This window comes from Suncus etruscus, chromosome 17, assembly GCF_024139225.1.
Source record: "Suncus etruscus isolate mSunEtr1 chromosome 17, mSunEtr1.pri.cur, whole genome shotgun sequence".
Classification (NCBI taxonomy): domain Eukaryota; kingdom Metazoa; phylum Chordata; class Mammalia; order Eulipotyphla; family Soricidae; genus Suncus; species Suncus etruscus.
In genome coordinates, this window is record NC_064864.1 from 70,410,745 (window position 1) to 70,435,342 (window position 24,598).

The 24,598-nt window shown below is 54.1% G+C and overlaps 2 protein-coding genes across 3 annotated transcripts in view; one reads left to right on the forward strand and one right to left on the reverse strand.

The window, feature by feature from the left end:
- Positions 1 to 5,498: 5,498 nt before the first annotated feature.
- Positions 5,499 to 14,020, reverse strand: CLRN3 (clarin 3). The gene is made up of 3 exons (XM_049790607.1): positions 13,667 to 14,020; positions 8,433 to 8,609; positions 5,499 to 5,791 (listed from the first exon to the last, which is right to left on the reverse strand). Exons 1-3 carry the CDS (start codon positions 13,893 to 13,895, stop codon positions 5,511 to 5,513), a joined length of 687 nt encoding a protein of 228 aa, XP_049646564.1. The 5' UTR covers positions 13,896 to 14,020; the 3' UTR covers positions 5,499 to 5,510.
- A 6,981-nt stretch (positions 14,021 to 21,001) lies between these two features.
- PTPRE (protein tyrosine phosphatase receptor type E) overlaps positions 21,002 to 24,598 on the forward strand; it is a 69,964-nt gene continuing 66,367 nt past the window's right edge. For both annotated transcript variants that reach the window (XM_049790594.1, XM_049790595.1), the window contains exon 1: positions 21,002 to 21,043. The gene's annotated coding sequence lies outside the window, so the exon portion shown is untranslated. The remainder of the gene's footprint in view (positions 21,044 to 24,598) is intronic.

Consider the following 24,598-nt stretch of genomic DNA (forward strand, 5'->3'; position numbering starts at 1 on the left):
AGCACCTTGGCCCCCGGTGCTGTATTCAGACTCCATGGGCATCAAAAAGTTAAAAAGGGATTGTGTGGCTGCATTCTAGAACCTTCTAGACAGGGCCTTCCCTCCTAAGGGCCCAATCCTGGAAGTGGGTCCAGGCAGGGAGGGGAGAGAGAACCAATCCCCCTCTGCCAGCCTAGTCCCTTGTGGAGCCTCGGGCATCCTTGAGCTCTGGCCGAGTTCCTGGGCTCCACCTTCAGTGGGTCTTGCATCTGGGCCATGTGTCCCTAGCTCTTGACCACATTGACCTGGTCCTCGGCAAGCCCAGGCCTTTCCTGCCTCTGCTTCCCAGTGTGGGTACATAGCTGAGGCCCTGGGGACTGTTGTGACCACACACACTCACACACACACACACACACACACACACACACACACACACACACACAGCCCCATGGACCTGTGACCATACACTCACTCACACATTCACTGACACATTGACACACACTGACACCCACGCTCACACACATTTACACACACTCACACATGCTGAATCTGACAGACTGATTCTTATAAAACTGTGAATCTTGATCGAAACGCTCTGAAAAGTGGCCCTGAGTGTTTCTGGAAAACTTACAAGAACAACGTGTTGGGGACACAGTGTGTGTCCCTCTCTGTGTCAGGGTCAGGGGTGCTGAGGTATCTGTGGGTGTCCCTGAAGACATGAGACTCTACCCAGTGTGGGGTCTCACCTTGTCACCGGCAGGAGTCAGGGCAGGGTAGGGTGGTGGCCAGGGCCAGGATAGGGGTCTTAGCTCTGGGATCTGAGTTACAGCCCCTCCAGCATCCTGAGGTATGGTGCCCCCTTCCTTGTCCTGACACTAACTCGGTAGTAACTCGGCTATAGGGTATTCTGTCCCAAAGCAGCAGGGTGTGATAAAATTCCCTGGGGCTGACCATGAACCCTTGGCTGAAAGCTGTGACTCCGAGCAGCCCCAGAGCCCCAGGAGCCCTGGTCAGATAAGTGGGTGTCATAGACTCAGGAAAACATGGTTCCAAGGTATTCTGAGATGCTCCGTGCCAAAGCCAAAGAATGTCACTTCTGTGTCTTCCCGAGTGGCCCAGATTCCCCTACGTAGCCAAATCCTGGCCAGTCCTGCCTCAATCCCTCTCTAGGTGCTGCCCATGGCTGAGCCAATGGTGCCTACTGACCTCCTCAACACAGATTGAAGATCCAACGAACGCATGGCGGTGCCCGGGTCTTCCTGCAGAGCCTTAGGGCCTAGTGGGCCACTTTCTGGGCATCTGGGAACCAGTGGACAGGGAAAGGTCAACAGTGCCTGGGCCCTGGAAAAGGCTGATGGCTGGGGCATCCCTGGGGCTGATTCCCTGGGCACCTCCCAGGGGAATAAAGGCAACATGGGCCAGAGGTCAGTGCTGTTCTCTGAGACCCATCTAGTGAGGTGGGCCCACAGCTGCCCAGGTTGTGTGAGGCACAGATGGCCTGAGGCATTGAGCCCCCCACAGCCCTCTCCCATCTCCAGCCCTGGGGGTCCCCAAATTGTGGAGTTATAAAGCTCAGGTCAACCTGGATTCTGAGATAAAAGACCCTTGTACCATCTGAAAGGAACGTGCGGCCTCTGCTGGGCAGTGCCGGGACCACAGCCTCGGCTTGTTCCTGCATTTCCTCTCAACCCTTAGCCCCACGATCTCTGCCTTCTTCCCCAAACCCCTATTCCTCCCCCTCCTCCTTCCTCATACGCCCTCATTTATGCCATCTCCTCTCCTTTCTCACCACCTCATCTCCTCATCCCCCATTTTCCATGTCTCCTCATCTCTTCATCTCCCTACATCTCCTCCTCTCTTGTCCTATATTTCCCCTCTCCTCCCTCCTTTTTCCCCCTCCTTCCCCTCCCCTCCCCTCCAGGCAGTGCAGGCCCCATGGAGTGCTGGTTCTGTCCCTGGCACATCTGGCTTTCTCTCCTTGGCCCCTTCTGCAGCACTGGGTAGACCTTGGGGATCTCTTCCAAGGACAGAGCGTCTTCCTAGGTCCCCGGTCATGCCATGGAGTGTCGCGGAGTGTGTTGGTCCCTCCATAACCCCCAAGCCTGAGCTAGACATCCTGGGACCACTTAAACAGCAGGCCTCAGTCCCAGGCCTGCCTTGGCATCGTTGTCCAGGGCACACTGGTCTCTGCTGCCCTCTGGTGGTAACAGGAAAAATGCAACTTCAGGGCTGCTGATGGTCCTTACTGGCCTGAGCAGGAAATACTCCTTAAGCCCCCAAAGGTGCCCACAGACTTTCTCCCTGCCAATGTGCCAAACCCCAGGGAGATACACCCAGCCTTTTCCCTCCTGCAAAGCCAAGCCCAGAAGCTCCCAGTGGCTGATAAACAAAACACCAGCCTTTCCCCGGAAAGGGTACATTGCCCAGCAGAGGGCAGGGCTGCCCAGGTCAACCCTTCCTGCAAAGCAGCAGGTTCTGCAAGGGCTCGAACTTTGCTTGGGTGTGAGCACAGAGGCACAGTCTTTTGGACCCATACGTGCTTCTTCAGTGTGCTCAGCGCTGTAAAGTGGAACATTGAGGGATCTGGGGGTGGGGGGAATCCTTCAGGGCCTCTGCCTCATCTCACGTCCTCATCTGTTTCTGAACCTGTCTGGACAGGCACTTCTGTGACAAGCCAGGCGCCCTGGTAGACTGTCTGTGCCCACTGCCCACATGTGCCAACCTCCCTGTGCACCCACTGACCGCCCCTGCAGGCACCCACCTTTGCTTCCTTTCTCAGGAGCATTGAGTCCTTTAGCCACGGGCTCTGCCATGTCCCTGGTGACTGGTGTCCTAGGGGTGACCTGGCCCACAGGATTCACTTCAAACCACCTGGGAGCCAAGTTGAGCAGAGCCCCCAAAGTACCATGATGCAGAGGACATGCAAGGAGGGTGTCCAGCAAAGACACACTCCCTCCCAGTGTTGGAACAAGTGCAGGGGACAAAAATTCCATAGTAGGAAGGAGAAGGATGTGACTCTGCTTCCATCCTTGCTGTGAGGTCTGAGGGTCAAGGCCTCTGCAGTGAGGAGATGGAGAGTCAGGTGGCCCCTGGAGCATCTCTGCTCTAACCCCACTGCTCCCTCGGAGATGGGCACCCCCAGGCTCAGGCGGAGTCAGCTCTCAGTTGCTCCAATGTCAGGAGTTGGGGGACATGGAAAAGGAGTCCCTTCTCCTCAGGATTTCCCACTCCAGAACTTTCCACGGTCTTGTGACTTTTCTTTTCTGCCTTTTTTTTTTTTTTATCCTTCACTACTCAGTCCGGATAACTAGAAGCCCAGAGATGAGGGCTGTGCTGGCTTCCACAGCATCTGGAATGTGAAGGCAGAGTCTCCAGCCCTGGTGATGTGGTTTTGGGATGCGAATTGTGGGGTCAAGGCAATGCACGCTGGCAGCTGTTATGGGGGGCCATGATCTCGGAGCCCTGTCCCCAATTGCAGGCTCTGAGGCACCCAAGAAAGCTGAGGTTCCTGAGTGCCAGTAGAGGAGAGGAGGGTACTCAAGGAATGCCCCCCCTGGCCACATTCTATGGCCAGTTCTACATCACAGATGCATCACCCAACAAGATTATCATGTGGAACACTGGTCTGTCCAGAAAAAGAGCAAAAGAAGGCCTTTAGGACAACTCGGATGCAGCCTGTTGGTCCTCGGAGACCTCAGGCCAGAGATGCAAAGTGGGGTTCAAGTAGCCAGAGTATCAAATTCACAAGACATCTTGACTCTCAGAATCTGCCATCTCTAGGGGTTGTAGAGGGAAGGGCAAGGTGGGGTGCATGGGGGGGGAGGAGTGTTGGGATGCTAGAAGGTGCTAGGACATGAGCAGTGAGTGCAGAGCAATTCATGCCCTTACAGATGCTGACAAGCCTGAGGCATTGGGGACCTGGATAAACAGTGAAATGCACACTGGAAAAACAACTGGTTAGGCAGGTGGCTCAGGGGAGCTTGAGGGAATTTTCAGAACCTTCAGGTCCTAGTACTTCTGGTCTCTCTTCGAGTCTAGGAAGCAGGGGATGGGGTGGGGTTGGGGTGAAGGTGGCGGTGGTGTTGAACTGTCAGAGTCAGGGCTGCAGCCTAAGATACTCCCTCCCCCCTGTCCCTACTCACCTCCCTGCCAATGCCTGTCCTGAGATGGTACCATCACACAGCCCAGCTCCTGGGACCTCACCTGATTCTCCACTATGCTCTGGGTGCAGCATGAGGGAGAAGTTTCCAGAAATTTCCATCACACACACACACACACACACACACACACACACACACACACACACACACACCTTCCCTGTAATGAGAAAGCACTCAGTAAGGTCATGACATTTATTTAGCAGACAGGGACAGTTCTGTCACCCAAAACTCTCACCAACAGAACCCTGCATATCCCCAAAGGTGCAGCCAAAACCCCCACAACATTCCAAGTCCCTGAATACTTGGTATCTCCCACAACTCTCTGCAGCCATGCTTGTCTTGATCAGCTGAGTCCAGTGGGTAGACCGTGTCCTTGGCAACATGCTCTGTCTCCGACCCTGTCCTTAAGGGACACCCCTAGCAGGGTTCTGCAGATTTAGAGGAAACTGGGGAATTCCGGGTTTAGGGCCCAAATGATGCTGCAGCCATTGAGCCCAGCCCTGCCCTACTAGAAGTAGCTGCTTTGGGGTTCTTGTTGGTTTGGGTTCTTTGTTTGGGAGATACTCCCAGAGTATTCTAGGGGGAATCACTCTGTATGGTATGTTGTGGGGGGACTAGGTGGTACTGGGAAGCACTCCCAGGCCTCTTGCATGCACATGAGGCCCAACATCTGAGCGGTCACCCGGTGGCTTACACACACACACACACACACACACACACACACACACACACACATGGTGGGTCTCTCTGTCAAAGGTGGCCCCACATTTCTTCCTCTTCATGATGAAGTCTTCAAGCAGAACTTGAGAGCTCAAAAACAAGGGCTAGAGGCAAGGCTCCTCACCTGGGGGGCAGTGGGGGCAGAAAGTCTTGTCCCCAGGACCCTGATGGTGACAAGGGGTGCTGATCCGTCTCTGTGAGGCTCCAGAGTTTGATTTCCATAGAGGATGAAGAGTCAGAAGGAGAAGGAGGGGCCGAAGCAGAGCGCAGCAGGGAGGGCATCGACTTTGCACATGGTCAACCCAGGTTCGATTCCCAGCATTTTATATGCTGCCAGGAGTAATTTCTGAGTGCAAAGTCAAGAGTAACCCCTGAGAAGCTCTGGATATGGCCCCAAAACAAAAAGGAAATGGAGAAGAAAAGACCAAAATAATAGTGTCTACTGAGAGGAAATAAATACATGTCTCGTGGAAAGAATTGTGGTATTAGCCAGGATGAAGGGTGGGGGGGGTGTCTCGTCCAGTCCTTGCCCTGACCCCACCCACCACCAACTGCTCATAGGACCCTGTGGCTGCATGAGGAGCCTGTCCTGGCCCATTGGCCCAGCCAGAGGCAGAGGAAGAATTGGGTTCAAGCAGGTGGGGATGGCGACTAGAAGAGGATGCCATCCCTTGGGGCCTCCTCCATGGGTTTCCGCTGCTCCTGCTTGCGCTGGTAGCGGGCCTTCTGGTAGAGCAGGACAATGCCCACGGTGCCCAGGCCCAGCACCAGGGCCAGCAGCTGCAGCCAGAAGGACAGCCCGTAGCTGTGTGCAGTGTAGTGGTAGTTGGCATCCGGGGGGACTGAGTACACACTCTGAGCCAGCATCTCTGAGAGGCCATTGGCCTGTGTGTTTGCCACAAACAGGATCATGGTCAGGAAGACCAGGGACACTGTGGAGAGAGTGAGGGGTGTAGGTCAGGGTAGGGGACCCCCTCATGGTGTCCCTAAGCCCCCCTAGAACTGTCTTCATCTGACCAGAGGCAGGTCCTAAGAATGCCGGGAACCACCAGGACACCTCAATCAGGTTCCCCTCAGGGTGCCAAGGGGTGCCGGGCCCAGGACAAGCACCTTTGCTCCTAGCCACTTCCCCAGTCCAGGCCATATTTTCAGGTCCCTACATCTGGGGAACAAACACTCTGAGATCTATGAGCATCTCCCAGGCCAGACATTCTGGGTGCACTGAGCAGAGTGAAAAAGAAGCTTCTCTGTGACACAGATGGGACCACTCAGGGACACCTGCCAGACTCTCAGAGCCCCCCAAAATGAAGGGTAGAGGGAGAAGTCTCTGTAGGAGACTGTCAGAGAGACTGAAGTAGGACAAAGATAGGAAGTGGATTGCTCTCAACAGAAGCGACCGGACAGGACACAGCAGCAGAGATTGGGGGTACCAGGCTGCCTGATAGGAAGGTCTCAGCATCTGAACACAGCCAGTACCCCAGAGTGTGAGCCCCAGAGCTGGAAATTTATTATTCTATGCAGAGGCCATCTAATGAGGGTATTTCAGAAGAGAGTCAAATTCTCTCTTAAGGCCTGCTTGTCTGTCTGTCTGTCTGTCTCTCTCTCTCTCTCTCTCTCTCTCTCTCAGTGGCAAGAGCAGAACCAAGGATTAGTTTGTCTGTCTCTCCCTCTCTCCCTCTTTTCCTCATTCTCTTCCTCTCTCTATCTGTCTCTCTATCACTCTGTCCTTGTCTCTCTGTCTCTATCTCTGTCTTTCTCTGTCTCTGTCTCTGTCTCTGTCTCTGTCTCTCTCTCTCTCTCTCTCAGTGGCAAAAGCAGAACCCAAAGCCTCCCCTTGGCCAGGCAAGTGTCCCATGGCCAGGCATCCTCCAGCCTCATCTTCCTGTTTTCTCCTATAATATCCCCCGCCCAGAAATTTCTCTGTGAGGTCCAGTCATATGGACCATGGAGCCGAGGCCTGCCCAGGATCCTTGAGCCCTACTACTGAAAAGAACAGTGGCTGCCAGAGTTAGGGGTGGGCCAAGAGGGGATGGCAGGACAGCTGAGGGCTCTGCTCCCCTTTGGCTACCTGGGAATATGCCTATATCCTCTGATGGGGCCTGCTGAGTGGTTGAGCCAGTGTTCGCCCCTAAGAAAGGGGGTGGGCAAGCCTGACTGTCCAGGAGAACTTCCTAAGTGAGCCACAAGTAGAGGGTCACTTCCCCTGGGTGCATCCCCCAAGGATGTCCTCCAACCCTGATGACAAGCCCTGAGCCAGCCACAACATCAGTATTAGGGCCTGTAAGTCACTGAGTCACTGCAGGCCACCCCACTCTCCCCTTCTCTTGGGGTCCACCTGGGATCTGAGCACCAGAGGAGGAGAGCTGGTGCATGTCTGTCTGGGTCAGGGCCCAGCTGCACCCTGCAGCCTGGTAAGTGGCACCTGGAGCTATGGGGAGGAGAAAGTGCTGAGTGTGTGTCTGGGCAGCAGCTGTTCTGGGCTCTAACCTTCTCCCTGAGGTCGGGTTGCTAGGGATGAGGGCAGAGGGTGCAAAGCCTGGTGAGGGCGTCCTTTTTCCTCTGAGTTTCCTGGGCCTCCTAGTCGGGCACTGCCAGTTGTCTCCAGGGGTCCCCAGTCCACTCCCACCTCCTGCGGTTACTGGGGAATCTTCTTCCTGCTGTCCTGCTCTGGAAAGTGCCTTAGACAATGTGGGTATCACAGATTTTGCCTGGTGCCCTCCCTGGGTCAACCAGCTCCCCAAGGGATTGCTGTTGTCCAGCCATGCCCGAGGCCAGCAAGGATCTTCCTGCAGAGGGAAGAGCCAGGAGCCTCTCCCAGCCTCCTCTCCCCTCCTGAGCACCAAGGCCGCCAAGTCCCCAGGCCTATCAGGGGGTCAGTGTTTCATGGGGCAGGTGGGGCGCAGGACCCACCAAGGCTGTGACTCAGAAGCAGTCCACATCCTGGCCCCACCCCTGCCCCACCCCATTCCAGCAGACAGAATCACCTAGCAACCCTGCACACCAGCAGCTCATAGGGGCCCCCCAGATATCCAGTAGTCAGTCTCAGTTTTTTCAGACCAAGTGGTGCAGAGGCCCGTTTCCACCCTGGGGTCAGTGGGCAGAGCATGTACTGTGTCTGAGCAAGGCAGGGGGATCTTTGGTCTGACAATAAAGTGAAGAAAACAGCTCACTAGCAAGACCCTCTGTAACCCACTCAGAGCCCCTCACAGATCTTTCTAACTGGATGAGAACCGGATCATTGAGGCAGAGCAGGTTGATGATTTATCCTTGCATGGGACTCCCCCATGACCCCAACAGCTTTGTCACCCCTGCTCTGGAGGTTTCTGAGCATTTCAGGGCATGCCCTGGGCAGCACCACATCCTGGGGGGACCTGCATGGAAGCCACAGTCCAGTGGTCTAAGTCTCCACAGGAGGAGCCTCTAAAATACCACTTGGGGGACCCCAGCCCCTAAAATAAACCTGAAAAATGATCTCCCAAGACACTGGATGCAAATTGCAGGCAGCACCCAGAATGGAGCATAGAGGTTGTTCCCCGCAGTGCGAGGTCCCATGGTGGGGGTCAGGGTACTCACTGCTGAGCCCGCTCCAGGTGTAGACCCCCACAGACCCCAGGAATGTCTGGTAGGGGTTGCTGATGCTGTTGTACAGGGAGAAGCCAGCGCTGAGCAGCGACGCGAGGAGGCTGAGGACCAGGAAGAGGATGATGAGCGAGTGGAGCGTCTTCGGGGATCCGCTCAGCTCCTCTAGAACTAAAACAGGCTCTGGTGAGTGCTAAGTGTGGAGCTGGCCACAGTGCATCCCGCACCCTAGCTGGGCCCACCCCTTCGGGTCAGGAGTGCCCAGAAAGCAACCTGAGGCCCAGTCACAAGGCTGCATTCCCTGGGCTGAGGGTTAAAGAAAGCAGGATGTGTCCACTCAGGCCCTGTAGGCCCCAGGTCCCCTCTGCTTCCCAAGGTTGGTGGCCACGGCCTCAATAACATGTGGTCTTTCTCCTCAAAGCACTGGCCCTATCTCCCTGGGAGACACTTTCAGGGTCTCAGAAAACCCGCCAGTGAGTCTGGGGCCAGCAGGGGCCCCCAGCATACTGACCAAGAAGCAACTAATGGCTTTGTTCCTTGGACATGCAGACCATTTCCCAGTCCTCAGTTCCCTGGATACCAGAAAGTGAAGTGCCCAAGCCTTTTTCTAGGTCCTAGCTAGGAGTGTCTACATCTCCCGGCACTGAGGAGAACCTGGGGGAGCTCCCACCAGCAGCTGGAGGGACAAGCGACATTTCCTAAGTTGCTGGGCTGCAAACCTTGGAGTCCAGCCACAGGAGGGTGTGGCGAGGGACGAGGGAAACAAATTCCCTCTTTCTCTTCCTGTTTCTGGCCTCCCACGGGGATTCTAGGCACTCGGATGCCTCCTGGTGTGGGTTTATAATTCAGTGACAGGAAGGCCACGTGGAATTGGGGATCCATTGAGGGTTCTGAAGCTGTGGGGCTCCCACCAACTCAGATCTCAAAGTCTCTCCGCATCTGCTTGCTGCAGGTCTGACCTTGGCCCCTAAAGTGCCCCCAGAGTGGCCTGGTCCTGCTTCTTTCTTCAGAGACATGGCACCAGCTCCCAGTCCGTTTCTAGCTCTCAGGAGTGTGGCCCACCCAATCCCAGTGGGCACATGGTGGAGTCAGGTGGGGGAGGACATTCTCCTGACAAGCCGTGCTCTTGGCAGGTGCTGAATTCAGCCTGGACCGGTGTCTGCTCTGTGGCCTACAGGGCTGTGTGATGATGACCTCAGAGGAAGAGGAGGGTGAGGGAAGATTAAGGGTCCAAAGGGACAGGGTCAGGTGCCAGGGATGCTTCCGGACTGAGTCACCACAGCAAGGGCAACTCCCCTTACCTCACACCTGCACACTTCACACACCTCACACACCTACACCTCAGAGCCTTCATATCACCTCACCTCACACCCCCAAACTGCACACCCCCAAATAACACACTCCTAAACCTTAGACCCCCTCACACCACTAAACCTCACACCTCCCATCTCTCCCACCTCCATACCTCATGTGCCTCATATCCCCACACTTCACACCCCACACCTCACACCCTACACCTCACAGTCCTCATATCCCCATTCCTCACACCCCACATCAAACCCCCCACTCTTTGCCTTCTCCCCAAGTAGGAGAACTGAGCTAGTCTGTGGGGGTCACTAGCAGTGGCCTAAGACCCTTAACTAGAAAGTTCAGTTCAGGTGGGGAGAGACACAGGGCTGTAGCTTCAGCTCTGCAAACACCCAGAGACGGCTGAGTTTCCTAAACACCGTGGGAGTGACCCCCAAACATCCAGACACAGCCAGGCCCCCTGAGAACCACTGAGAGTGACCCCCCAAACACCCGGCATGGTTGCCTCCCCAGCACTGCTGGGAGTGGCCCCAAACACCCAAGCATGGCTTGGCCCCTTGAAGACCCCCCAAAAAGGGAGGAAGGAAAGTTCAGGATGAGGAACAGTCTGTAGTCCATTCAAGGAGAACATTCCACTCTGAACACTGCAGAAAAACACAAATGGTGACAGCTCGGTGGTGGTTGGGGTCCCAGGGCTCAGAGCCGTGAGGACAAATGTCTTCACTGGTTTTCAGTTCCGGAAGAGATTCTACATTTTTCCCTGCAGAGCACATTTGCCATCAGCCGACCTGCTAATCCTGCAGCCCATCATCCCTACCACTCTGTCTCTGGGTCCCTTCCAATGACACTACAGCACCCACAGCTCGGCTGTGTCCTCCCACCCCCGGGCTCAGTGCTCACACTCTGAGCACTGAAAATTCGGGCCCGAGAACAGCTGACAGCTGCTTTGCTCTGCCTGTAAAATTAGCCAACACGCTTCCTTCCCTCTCCCTCCATGGAGGGGTGAGGCGTGAGAGGCAAGAGACACCTCACAATCCAGCTCATTGTGTGGGCGCAGGCAGAACCGGAAAGGGGCCGTGACCCCCCCCGCAGCTGAGGAGAGAGACAGGCTGAGGGGCAGTTAGAACTGTGATCATGCTCTGAGCCCCACTGGGCTCTCAGGATGGTAGCCCAGCAGAGACTGGGGCGGGGGTGTGGTGGGGGAGGAGGAACTTTCTTCCTTCCCGTTCCTGCCTGGCCAAGTTCCTTCATCCTCAGACCTCACTGGCCCTTTGCTGAACCCCTAGAATGAGCAGCCAGAAGCTGCCTCAGGAGGTGTCCAGACTCCAAGGCTGTACCAGATTCTGGGGGAGAGCTATGGTATATCAGGTGGGGGCACCTTTGTCTTCTGCCCTTCTACCCCCGAGCCTCCCACGACACATGCCAGTCTGGGGTACAGAGCTGGTGGCCCACGCCACAGAGAGCGACGACATTTGCTTTGCAATTGGTTGCGATTTTTGCAGGAGATTCATTTTCCCGGTTATTTTTAGCTTGAACAAAGAGTACAAAGGCAAGTTCCCCTGAGAACAAAGGGGCACAGGTGGGGAAGGTAGGATGGGGAGCAGGGGAGGTGGGAGGGAGACCAGATAAGGCAAAACTGTCCCATGAGGAAGAGGATAGGGCCCAAGCTTCCTCTCTGCTGCAGCCTTCGCTCTTGACACAGTGGAAAGACAGTTTTCCAGGAAAGGGCTTGACTCAGGCAGGGACGCAACTGAAAGCGAGACTCGGCCTGGCCCATTCGGGTCTGACTTAGAGCCCTTGGGCTCACTTGGGCTCTCTCTGGGCCCTGTTGGGGGATGCTCCAGAGCTTTGTGGCATCACGGGAAGAACGCCAACTCTGGGACCCCCAGCATTTACCTTACACCTGGGATGTGTTGGAGGGTCTGGAGTGGCCAAGCAACAAGGAGTGACCATTTGTAGAAGGAACACAAGGACCTTAAACTTTGCACTTTCTGGATTCTGTGGACTGATATGGGAATGTGGAGGGGTTGAGTTACCTAGAGAACACCTGCTCAAGGGTGTGTGTCATTGCAGGCTCCGGGTTCCCTGTCCATGCTGATGAGGGGCAGCATGCCTGAGCCTCACCCATTTGAGCTCTCCAGCAGTAGGAGCGCTCCAGGATCAAACAGGGGAGGTGACTGGAGCAAAGGTGTCACAGCCCCTGTTCCCCGGGGCTGCCAGCTAAAGAAGCTCAGAGGGACTGTCATAGTCCTTTGTCATACTCCTTTAAGCCATGGGAGTGGTTCCTGAGGGTCTCTCAGGGAGAGACACAGGGTTGAGCACAGCCCTGCTGAGGGGAATAAGCTTGTCTCCCACCATGGCACCAGGGACTGCTCCGGAAAAATGTTCCTAATGGAAAGGAAAGGTCCAGAACATTGGGAGAGTGTCTCAGGACTGCTGGGCAGTGGGGCCCCTGGGACCACCATGCGTGGCCACTGCATCCCAATGGCTTCCTACTGATTCAGTCTCAGGACCATAAATGTCCAGGCTTGTTTTTTCCCACTGCAGATCCATGGGCAGCTGTGGAGCTGGCAAAAAGGCTGATAGCGAAATACAGCTTTGTGGTGACTCAGAGGCCTCGGGGCCCAGATATGAATGTCAGGACCCTGGCTCATCTCTGAGTATGCAAGGATGTGAGATACCCAAGCTCACATTGACAGTGAAACCCCCACACTGGCCTTAGGACATGGCATCCTTAGTAGCTGATTGGGGGTGTGGCCAGGAAGAGACAGGTCTTGGCTCTCTGGCATCAGATCAGGAAGCACAGGCCCATGTCCACTCCCTGCTCACTCAACAGCTGGCCCCAGCTGGCTACCTCCAACGGGCCCACACTCCATACCCCCTGACAATCTGCACCTGGCAGAGAGGGAGGCAAGCTCTGATGAGCACCATTCCTGCACACCAGTATGTCCACAGAGCCAGTGAACATAGACACAGAAGCTTAAATGGCTTCTCACTCTGACACACTCAGTGTGCTCAGACTCAGAGACTCACAGATTTTCTTGCCAAGAACAACAGCCCTGGGAAAGACCATTTCTAGTTATCACCAAGCCAGAAAATGCCCCTTGCCTGAGAAGCAAGTGCTGGTAGCACTTATCCTGTTTGGAAAGGGGGAAATGACACAATTTCCTACATGCCCGACACCTGTTCTCACCAATATCATGTTAGCACCTGTAGCCACACAGTTCAGACCAAACCCCACCAAATGGCTAAATAATTGATGAGCGTTGCCCTTCTATAGAAAACCTTATCAGTGTCTAGTCAAACCTTCAAAGCCAAACAAATACACTCTTTTCATTTCTTATTCTTGGTAGATATGTTTTTCCCTGCCTAGCCAGAGTAGAGCTAAGAAGCAGAAAAAGAAGTAGAAAAATCTGCAGAACAGACAATTCATAGAACAAAGGGAGACGAATATCACGCCTCACAACATTGATATCCTCCAGAGGTCAGAATGAAAATTTGAGTGAATTAAAGAAATGGACTGGAGAAGCAGGAAGAGGAAATGTTTGTTTTTCCTTTGGCTAGAGACCCTCTCTGAAGGCATACCCTCTGAAACCCCAGGATGGTTGGAAATGCGGTTGGTACTAGCCTTTAAATGCACCCTTGTTGCTGTCTAGGTTCCCTGATTATTGACTTGTCTGTACGGCCGGCCGGCACCATTCTGCCTAGACTCAGCAAGAGTGATTTCGACGTGTTGTGTCAGCCAATCCGAGCATCCAGAAGGCTGGAATGATAACAGTGTCTTTTCCAACACTAAATAGATACTCTGTACTGGCGGAAATGTATCTTACACAACTACAGGGCTCATGAGACCACCCAGCCCACCTTGGACCCGGCCACCTCAGTCCCACCTTCTCTACCCTACTTGGTTTCTCTTTTACCTTGGAAGAATTTTGTGGGCTCTTCCAGGCCAGGATCAAATTTTCGGCTGCTCTGGCCACTGAAAAGTCCGTAGGACATGTAGATGGTGATTTTGGAAGAAGAGTCGGTGAGGTTCACAGTGCTGTGCACCCATTCTTTGGTCCCCAGAACAGAGCAGATCACTGCAAAGGATCCCAAGCTGGTGAGGAAGCTTCCTAAGAATGTCAGGATTTTCTTGGTTGTGGGCATGGTCTCAGCAGCCCCGAGTCTTGGGCCCAGACAACCAGAGGCGGTTGGTTGGTGTGTTGGGGCCTTGGCATTTGCACCCCTGTGCTTGGAAGTGGAGCTAGGCAGTATAAGGCTCCCTCAGAAGAAAGACGCGAACATTGAACTTGGCCCTGCTGTAAAGATTTACAGCCTCTGGACTTCGGCCCGTGGAAGGGGTTGCCATGGAACACCAGCACCTGCAGTGGGGTGGACCCTTGTCACCCCCCTCAGGCCTTCCCCAGGCTCACAGTTAATCTGTAACTGGTCTCCCTGGGTCAAGACGAGAGCCCCTTATAGAGGAAGCACCTCGCAGAGGTAGTTTGAGTCCCAGATTACTCCTGAAATGCTGTTTTGGGTAATGGCAGGGGAGGAGGCCATGGCCTACCCCTGAGCATGAGCACTAAAGAGGGGAGGTGCAAAGGGAGCCTCTGCTTCCCAGATGCCCTCTGCCAAAAATGGTTCCTGACAGCTCTCAGAGGACATTTTCAGTGCTGAGGCTCAGATGAATTCCCCAAGGCCATAGCCTTAACCCCTGTTCTCTGTCTCTGGGTCCAACCTTGTATTCTTAGATTTTTGCCTTAAGTAGGAATGAGCTATTTTCACACTTTCAAAAAGCCTTAATGATCCTGAAGTGGGGTCACCAAATCCAGGACTGGCTATTGAAACTTGTCAACAAAGAACACAAATATGTTTTTAAAAAATTCTGCAAATGTAAGTAAAGTTTAAACAGCTAAATGAAAACATGAATATGATGACTATACACTGATTAGATACAAGGCATGTAGAATTGACAAAAATGAATATCTTTTTTTTTTAAATGTTGGGGCCACAATGAGGGGTGGTCAGGCCTCTGTGCTCAGTGATGATCCCTGGCAGTTGTATGCCAGGCAAGCCTCTTTCTCTCTCTCTCTCTTTCTCTGTCTCTCTCTCTCTTTCTCTCTCTCTCTATCTTTCTCTTTCTCTCTCTCTCTCACACACACACATACACTCACTCTCTTTCTCTCTATATATTTCTCGCTCTCATTTTCTTTCTGTGGCCTGAAAGCATTACTATTCTTACTGTGAAAAAAGTAAGTTGCATATGAATAAAGTTAGCTCTATAATAAGCCAACAATTTGTAAAGGAAAATAGGTAGGAATAAAAATCCGGATGGCTAAGAAACAATACCATGCTTCTACTCCCTGATCCAAGAGGAAAAATGCCAAAGAGCTAGTTCTTTCTGCCTGTGAGACTACAGGTATCAGCCTCACTGCCCAACTTTCTGTTCGTGTTCACGCATTTGTCACAATTTGTCTGAGAATTTATACCAAAGAATCTTCTAGAAAGGTTCATGCTGTTGAATGTCTCAGAGAGCCAAAATGCTCCCGCTATGTGTCACAAGTTCATGACAGACATACTGGTGTGGTGCTAGAGTGTTTGGCCACATCCAGGGGTGCTCAGGGCTCACACCTGCTCTGTTCTATGAATTGCTTCTGGGCTCAGAAGGGAACCATGGGTCAGCTCTGTGCACGGGAAACACCTTAACCCATGGGCTGCCTCCCACCAGCGCACTGAAGAGAAAACGCATCTCCCAGTAAATAAGTAAATAAGTAAATAAGTAAGGCCAAGTGGCCTGAGATGTGGCACTTGTCTTGCACACAGCCAAGCTGGGTTCCATTTCTGGGATCCTTGGGTCCCCCAAACACTATCAGGAAGGATCCTTGAGCACAGAGGCAGGGGTAAGCCCTGAGCACAGCAGGGTGTGGCCTCCAAACAAACAAAATAAGCAAATTATATGCTCTGCAAAAGTCTATAATTAGACAGACATTTCCAGATAATTTGCTTCCACATTCAAAACTTTTTCCCTTATGACTTCCTTGTTAGAGAAATTCAATATCCACTTTAACAGTCCTGTGTAACCATATATTTATTTTGTGGGTTTTGACAAAATGTCATATTCCAAAAGGCATTGCCTAGTCCAAGGTGGTTAATATTTTTCTCTCTTATGTTCTTCCCCAGAAAGTTTCTGTTTCATGCCTCTATTTGTGATCTTTGCCTATTTGGAGATCCTCCCAGGGGTTTGTGGTAAGGCTGATAGTCATTCACCGGCATGTAGATACCCAATGGTCCACGTTCGAGGTTTGGAAAAGCTGTTTCATTCCTTTGCCAAAACATTGCCAAAACTCGGATGATGAAGCTAGGATGAAGCATATGACAGGCCCTGAGTCGCAGCCCCACCCCAGCACCCGACCTCCACTGATATGCACACCTAAACTGAGATGTACTAGAGTGTCTCCTATTAAAAAATCATGGGGATGTGCTCAGGTTTGATTCCTGGCACCACATGGGACCCTGGCAACCACTAAGGATTTCAAAACCAAACCCAAATCAGCCCTCAGGTCACATGTGGCTTCTGTTCCAGAATCATCCATGGTGTCTTCTTCGACTTTTGACCCCATCCCATCTCCAGGTCTGTTCAGTGGCTCTTCTGGTTCATCGTGACCCCAAAGTTGAGTCTTTCTTTTTGGGGGGTTGGGTTTTTGAGTCATACTCGGTGATTCTCGGGGTTTACTTCTGGCTCATTGCTAAAAAGTCGCTCCTAGCAAGCGCGGGGGACTATATGAGATGCCAGGGATTGAACCTGGGTCTGTTCTGGGTTGGTAATGTGCAAGGCAAATGCCCTACTGCTGTGCTATTGCTCAGGCCCCAAAAGTTGAGTTTTAAACTATAGTCGACCCCAGACCACACACAGAGCCCTGTCTAGGACTCTTGGTCCCACACTCTGTCCCTTTGTCCAGTTCCAGGGCACAAGTGCCCATGTGATCTCCTCCGCTTCCTGAAGCAGCCCTGGCGAGAGCCTGTCTGGCCAGCAGTTGTAGTCATGCAACCCCAAGTTCCCTGTATTCTCTGCAGAGAAACCACATCCTTGTCTGTCTTCTCTGTTTTCGGGCTTTTTTTATTTTTTCAAGATTGAAGGGCCAGTCCGGTCCTGGTGGCCTCATGGTATAGAGGGAGAAGGTTTTGGTTTCTTTTGTTTGTTTTGGGGCCACATCTGGTCATGTTCAGGGACTAGTCCTTGCTCTGTACTCAGGGGTCATTCCTGGTGGTGCTTGGGGGACCATACGTGATGCTGGGAATGACACAGAACACAGCGCCTCATTCTTTGACATTGGCAGAGTCTGTAGGCCCCTTGTCTCTTCTCTCTGGCCACAATATTCACTCCCACTGGACAGTCATCCTGGGCCTGAGAGCTGGCCTTCTTTCCTAGATGCCTGTGTGGTGAGTATCCAGCACCGTCCACTGTTTGCTTTGGTCCATAGATTGTCTCCTAGTTCTGAAACCTGAGCTCCCTAGTTAGTGTTTCAACCTTGCAAGCCTTGTGTTGGCTCAGCTTTGACTTCCCTGTCTCCCTTCATCTCCCATGGCATGGACTCTTGACCTAGTTCTCCTCTTGTCTCAGGATAACGCAACTTGGGCCAAGTTCTCCTCTAGCCTGTTAACCTTGACATTGTGTGGTCTGGGATCTTCGACTCTTCTCCTGCCCCTGAGTCTCCTTCTTTCCTCTCTGTAGTTTCACTCACTCATTACTATGAATCTTTTGGTTTTTGTACATCTATTACAAATCCTTGTGCCGAAGAAGACATGTGCAGCTGTCTGTGACACCAGCAATGTGGAATTCCTGTAGAAGTGGGTTTGCTTGCTCTTCCCGGGGCTGCCTGTTGTGCCATTCTCTTGGGCTTCTTCCCCATCTGGCTGGTGCTTCACCCAGGTGTTCTGTCCCCCACCTCACCCCCGTATCCTTTGAGCTTCCCTCTGGCCCCTTCCCTGTCTCTTCCTGAGGTCCAGTTTGCAGCTGCCTGGCTCACTCTGAGAGATTTTGGAGGAAACTATAAGACAACTACACAAGTTGGCATAGGTTTGGGGTCAATGAGATCTTGGGGAAACTGATCCCTGGTCTTGTTGGGGTCATTTGGCTCTGCCTTCTTGCCATCTCTGGACAAAGGTGCCTGGTCCCTGAGACAGGGACCAACTTTCAGCTGGTCCAGCCCTTGTTGTTGCTCACAGTGACCACAGAAGGGAGAGAGGCTGCCTGCTTATTCCTGTCGCTTGATGCCTCCCTGACTGGACCGAATTCATCTGCCCATATTGCCCATATTTAGAGGGGGAGAGACTGGTCTCCCTGCTGTTCCTGCCTTTTAGTCATTAGGGGTTTGGAGAGGAAATCTGTGCTCGGTCTCAGAATCTTCCTGTTGAATTTGGTAGGGCACAACCCAAGCATTGCCCCCAACTTCCTGTGAGGAGAATAAGGAAGCAGAGTCTCCCTGTGAAAGGGGAATAATTGAGGGTACACTTGAGGGTACACTTGAGGGGACCAAGCTGAGTGTGGGCACAAAAAAGAGATGTCAGTATTTTGGAGAAGGCGCCACAAGCTGAGAGGAGAAGGGTCAAGTCTGGGCCCTTGACATTGGCCGCAGGAAGGTGCAGATCACCATTGGTCACTCTTGGCAGGCTTGGAGGACCTTCAGGGATGCCTCGTACAAGAATGTCCTTCCTGCTGTACTAAGTGGTGGTCAGCTGGGAATGAAGGTGGAAAACTGAGTCAGATCTACCTTGAGGCACATAAGAGAAGTTTCTGGGGAGATAGAGATGATCCTTTTCTTCAGTCTTTGCCCTCATCGACATTTGATTTTACTCAGTAACCACACCCTGTGGGGTCTGTTTAAGAGTCAAGGCCTTAAACAACAGGAAGGTTGTTTGCCTTGCATGCAACTGACCCAGGTTTTATCCCCAATATCCCATAGGATCTCCCGAGCCTGCCAGGAGTGAGTTCTGAGTTTAGAGCCAGGAGTAACCCCTGGGCACTGCCTGGTGTGGCCCTAAGGCAAAACGAAACAAAAAGACCGGAGACTCATTGAGCAGTGAAAGTAGGAAACTAGCCCAAGGTTCATCCCCGTGTATGTACACCAGAGTGGGGACACAGGAAAGGGGTCCCAGAAGAAGTAGTGATTAAGCATCTGGCTAAATGCTGCTAATTCTTGGGTATGTCATGGTACAAAAGAAAGACAGGCATGCTCTGGACATAACTGAGTAAATTATTCTGGTTCGTTCCAGAGGCCAACCCAGGCCTCCCACACTCAAGAGAACACAGGCCCTGAAGACGGTCTTTCCTTGGTCCTCTAAGGATACCAGTTACCAGGCCCTGAAGTGAGTGTTTCTGGAGGGGAAAAAGACAAACTGAGCCATTTCTTTTGATTGATTGTTTTTTTGATTTTTGTGCCATATCCAGCTGTGCTCAGGGGATCCTCCTAGCTCTATACTCAGAAATCATACCTGGCAGGTTCAGAGGACACTATTGGATGCCAAGGATTAAACCCAGGTTGGCAGCTTGCAAGGCAAGTACAACTCCAAGTTGTACTTGGAATTATTTCTAACCTGAAGTTGACCTGCTGTCACCACCATGCAGAAAACGAAGGTCCTGGGGCATATCATTTTATCATTTTACTTCTTTTCCTCCCTCCTGCCCTCTGGACTGTTCCGGGGCGGGGGTGGTGGGGTGGGGGGGAGGGGAAGGAGCAGGGCTGCCTGACACTGTCCACATTCTTTTTGGGCAGCCCTGGTGCCCAGTGGAGAGAGGGAGGCAGAACTTTTAGGGGAATTCATAGCATTGGATGTCAGGGCAGAGGAAAGTTCTAGAAGAGTAGAGCAGGAAGGGACTGGAGGAGAGCTGAGACAGCCAGGCTGAGCATCCAGTAGGTACTAAATGTAAGACGGGGAAGAGATGCAGAGTCCCCTGAGGGATCCTGTCCCAATTGGAGGATCCTGAGCAGGGTTAGGACCCCCTTGGAGTAATGTGAAGATGGGGATCTCGGCTGTGCTGGAGAGAGTAAGAAAAGGGGGGCGAAGAGGGCCTGGTCACGTGCACACAGGGGGCATGAAGAGGTGGAAATGGCGCATCTGGGAAACAGAGTCAGGCCAGGCCAGACAGACTCAGCTCTCCGAGCTTTCAATTTTGGGGGTTGGGAGCAGAAAGGGGGAAGCCCTTCTCAGCCACCTGCACTCCAAAACACACTCTAGGTACTGCAAGATACAACGAGTCACAAGCACGAGCCCTGCTGACAGTATGTTCCCCATCAGTGTCTCGAAAGGGTCTCAGTTTACCGAGTCCACCCAGGCCTAGTATGTGAGGATGGAACTTGGTTCCCTGAGTTTAGTGCCATTGAACCCAGTGTGTGTGTGTGTGTGTGTGTGTGTGTGTGTGTGTCCAGCTGGGTCCAGCCCCCAAGTTTTTGCAGGGACAAGTCAGGCTGGATTTGCAGACCGCCTCATCTCCAGAGCACACAGCTCTGTCCAGCTTCCCTGGGACTTGATGGTAAGGGTGGGGGCGGACGTGTAGCACATACCCCGAGCGCACCATTCTCCCTGTTGTTTCACCATTCCCCGGTCCTGATAAGTGAGGGCTCACACCCCCACCCTAAATGTGCCCACACAGCCAGCAAGCCCATGAACTCTGCCCATCACCACCGCTTTTCACACTGACCCTCACGGGTTCCCTAAATGTTGGGGAGTGCTCCTTGCCAAGCGGGTCTGGAAGTGCCTCTGACCCCCACTTCCACCTACCAGGACCCCTCTGTCTTTCTGGAGAAGCTATCCACCTCCAAGACTGCGCTTGCCTCCCGCTTGTCCACTCTGGCCCCGCAGAGGCAGAGGGTGGCCAAGACACCCGGACTCCTGCCTGGACCCTGCCCTGGAGCCTCCTTCCCGGCGTCCAAGAAAGAGCCGCGTCGCGCGGCCGTCCCCGCCGGCTTCCTGGGCGCACTGCTGTCCAGGCAGCGTGGCGCGCGGGGCGCGGGGCCTCCCGGGGCGGGGCGGCCTTGGCTGCGCTGCCCGCGCTGGACACCAGGCGTCGCCCCCGCTCCTCGCCGCGCCGCGCCCCCGCCCCGCCGAGCCAAGCCGAGCCCGCAGCGCGCGGAGGCGGCGGGACCGGCCGGGCCGATTTCCTGCTGGCGGCGGCGGCGGCGGCGCAGCGCGGGGTCCTGCTGGTGGCCGGCGGGGACAGCGGGGCGGCCCCGGGAGATGCGGAGCCGTGGCGTGGGCGGCGGCGGCGGCCCCGGGGGCGGCGCGATCCGCGCGATCGGACCAGCCGGGCCGAGGTGAGCGTTGCGCGCGGGGCGCGCGGTGAGGGGACGCGGGGCGCCTTCGTCTCGGGGTCACCGCTCGGCTGGAACAGGCCGGGGCGCCGCGCCTGGGCCGCCCAAGCCGGACCCAGGTTCTTGCGGCCCTTGGGGAGCCGGGCGCCAGCACTGGGCACTGGCTGGAGCTTGGCCCGGGCCCCCCGGAGTCCCCCGCCCAGGTGCGCCCCGATGGGCGGCGCGCCGGGGACTGGAGACCCGCGCCCCCGCGCACCGCGCCCCCGGCGCCGGCTGTCAGGAGCCGTGCGCGCGTGAGCTGGTGCCCCGGACACGCGGGGGGCCGGGCGCACGCCCCTGATTTGGGAACCACCGAGGCTTTGCAAAAAAAATAAATAAAAGTGAGGAGTTGGCGCTACTCCGGGAGAGCTGGGTATGGGGGCGCACGGGAAGGCAGCCTCCTCGGTGGCCCTCTGTAGCTCCTCTGAGCCATGGGATCAGCCTCCCCATCTCCCACCAGCGAGGGGGTCCGTGGACCTCTCCGTACACGCTCTCCGTGGGGCCCAGGGTGAGCTCCGTGGCCAGTGGCCAGTGGCCAGCCACGGGGTTCCGGGGAGGCTCAGCTCCCAAGGCGCATAGGCAAGGGCTGGATTTGACCTGTGCGTCTTCCTGGCTGGTTCCTAGAAAGGGGAGGCCGGTGTCACCAGAGCAACCGCATGGAGCAAGTGTGTTGGGGGCCCCGACACCCCCAGGTTCTCCTCACCCTCTCTTGGGGCTTGTCTTTGATTCACTTGTCTGCCCCCCACCTCCGCATCCCCACCCCCGCGCAGCCGAACCCACGTCCTCATCCTCCAAGGTTGGTCTTGCTGCATCTCTCCCCCGGCTGAGACCGGCAGCTGGGATTCTAGGTGTCCAAAGCTCTTTCCTAAGGCACAGTCCTGGAGAGCTTGCCTATGGGCAGAGTTTTAGTGCTCCAGAGGCATGAAAGTGGGTGCAAGTCTGTGACCAGCATCTGCATTTCTTCCTCCTCCCGCCCGCAGTTTAGTTCCCCATCGGCTACCTCTGCCCCCTCCACACTGTCCTACTGGGTCAGCTCCGAGACTGTGCTAGCCCAGGCCAGACTTAGACTCTACACTCTCCAGATCCGCGGCATGCCCCCTGGGCATTTCTCCCGGATTCCACCATCTGCTGCCCCAGAATCAGGTGTTCGTGTGTGTGATATCTGTCCTCCACCTCTTACCCCCACGTCCCCTTGTTTCCCTTTGATCTCTCATGTGTGGCACCGGCTCTGCCTTCAGGGAGGGACATCTGGGTGAGTTTGCTCAAGGACAGCTTGCACTGTGGGCACCCAGTCTGGCACCAGCGTTAGGTACCGATCGTTACCGTCAGGAAGTGGGCCACGTGTGTTTTTAGGGAGGATAGCCCAGGTGCTGTCTGTGCCGGGTGGTGTGGATCTTGGAGGGTGAGGAGGGAGGCCTGTGAGCAGGGGGTGCCCTGAGGATGCAAAACAACTCCCGCACATGAATACCTTTGCTGGGGGGCTGGAGAACTGTGTTGGAATTCCAGGTTTGTTCTGCAGTCCCTTGTGGCCCCAGATAGATTCCTTGAGCGTGGAGCTGTGAGAAGGCCCTGAGCACTGCCAGGTGGACTCAGAAACAAGCAAACAGAGGCCAGAGAGATAACACAGTGGTAGGGCGTTTGCCTAGCATGCTGCTGACCCAGAACCAACAGTGGTTCGATTCCTGGCATCCTATATGGTCTCCCGAGCCTGCCGGGGCGATTTCTGAGCACAGAGCCAAGAGTAACCATTGAGTGTCCACAGGTGTGACTCAAAAACCAAAGGAAAAAAAAGAAACAAACATAAAAGCCCATTTGCTCAGCAAGGCCAGAGACATTCCCATGACCTGCTGAGGGGGTGACTTGGGGAGTAGTGAAGGTTCTCCAGGGAAGCTGCTTCTCATCCTGCCTTAAAGTACCTCTAAGGACAAATGGTGTCTTGGACAAATGGTCTCTTCCCATCCCAGGAAGGGGCTATGTCAGTCTGTCTCCAGTTGCCTTTAACCCCAGCGGTCTAGATTCTTTCATTTGGAACGCACTCAACCTGCTGAGCTGACCCTCCTTTTTATTTATCTCTGCCTTTGGATTTCCTACTCAGACCTCAAAAACCTCCTGCAAGTGGCCCCATTGCCTAAGCTACAGACATAAAAAATAGCCTCTTCCCCCTGCCCCATGGGAGATGCCTGTCTTGGCCATCTGAGCCTTCTGAGCCTGTCCAGGCTCCACCTTTCAGGCCTTTTGGGTTAGAAAGTATGATTTAAAGAGCTCAAACTTGGGGTTCAGGTGTGATTCAGGTCCTGTCCCTGGTGTGACCTGGGCTCATCTGTCCAGTCCTCTGTTTTCTCATCCCTAGGAGAGCATGTGTCTACACTTGCAAGGGTGTCTTCATGTGGCCTGGCTGATGCTCAGGCCAACTCAGGCCTCAGTGACATTTAGCAAACCACGGTGTGTTTCCTGAGAGGTGCCAGGTATGGTCTAGCCCCAATAGAGATGCCTTTGGGGCTGACCCAGGGCAGCTAGACCTTATTTCCCCTCCCCCTGCTTTATTGCTGACAACAGCTTGTGGGTGATGATGGAAATTTTGCATGAGAATTTTTACCTCCTAACATGACTCTCAGCTGTGTCTCTGCATGGATACCCCAACTTCTACACACACCACATGTTTATCACAGACCTTCTGATCCACAGACACCCCGTGTCCATCATAGACACTGCCAACTTACACACACACACACACACACACACACACACACACACACACACACACACACACCGTGTTCATCATGGACATCCCTTGATCCACATAGACACCCCCAAGTTTGTCACAGAGACCCTCCAATCCATGCACACCCTGTGTCCATCATGGACACCTCCATGTTTCTACAAGCATCTGTTACTGTTAGCATGTCCCATGGAGCCCTGATTCCAGGCCTGGACTCAGTACCCTGATAAGCCCATCCAATTAAGATGAGAGTCCCTGGCATGCACTTGGATTCTGTGAAGAGCTGCCGACCAGAGAGGAAGCGCTTGGAAGTCATAGACTCACCCCCAGTCCCCCTGGATCTTGTCATGGACTGGCCCCTCCTACCCTTCTGCATTTTTTACTCTTGAGAGAGGAAGATCCCACCTGGCTGTGTCCTCAAAGCTGAGGACCCCGCTACTCCATGCTAGGGCTGGCATGAGTGTTGCTCAGTCTAAAGTTAGCTAACAGCCCTGGTTGGCATCCCAGACCTGTGTCTCTTCTCTGGGTACCACATCACCCCTGCAGGCACCTTTTGTTCCCAAATGTACTTTTGCGAAGGAGGGGATTGGGCCATACCCAGCAGCGCTCAGGGGGTTATTCCTGGCTCTGTGCTCAGAAATCACTTTGGCAGGTTCAGGGGGCCCTATGGGATACTGAGGATTGAACCTGGGTCAGCTACTTGTGAGGCAAATGCCCTCCCTGCTGTACTATTGCTCTGGCTCAGCAAATGCACTTTTCTGGCTTTGTCTCTGGTGTCTCCCCAACATCAGTTCACTCAG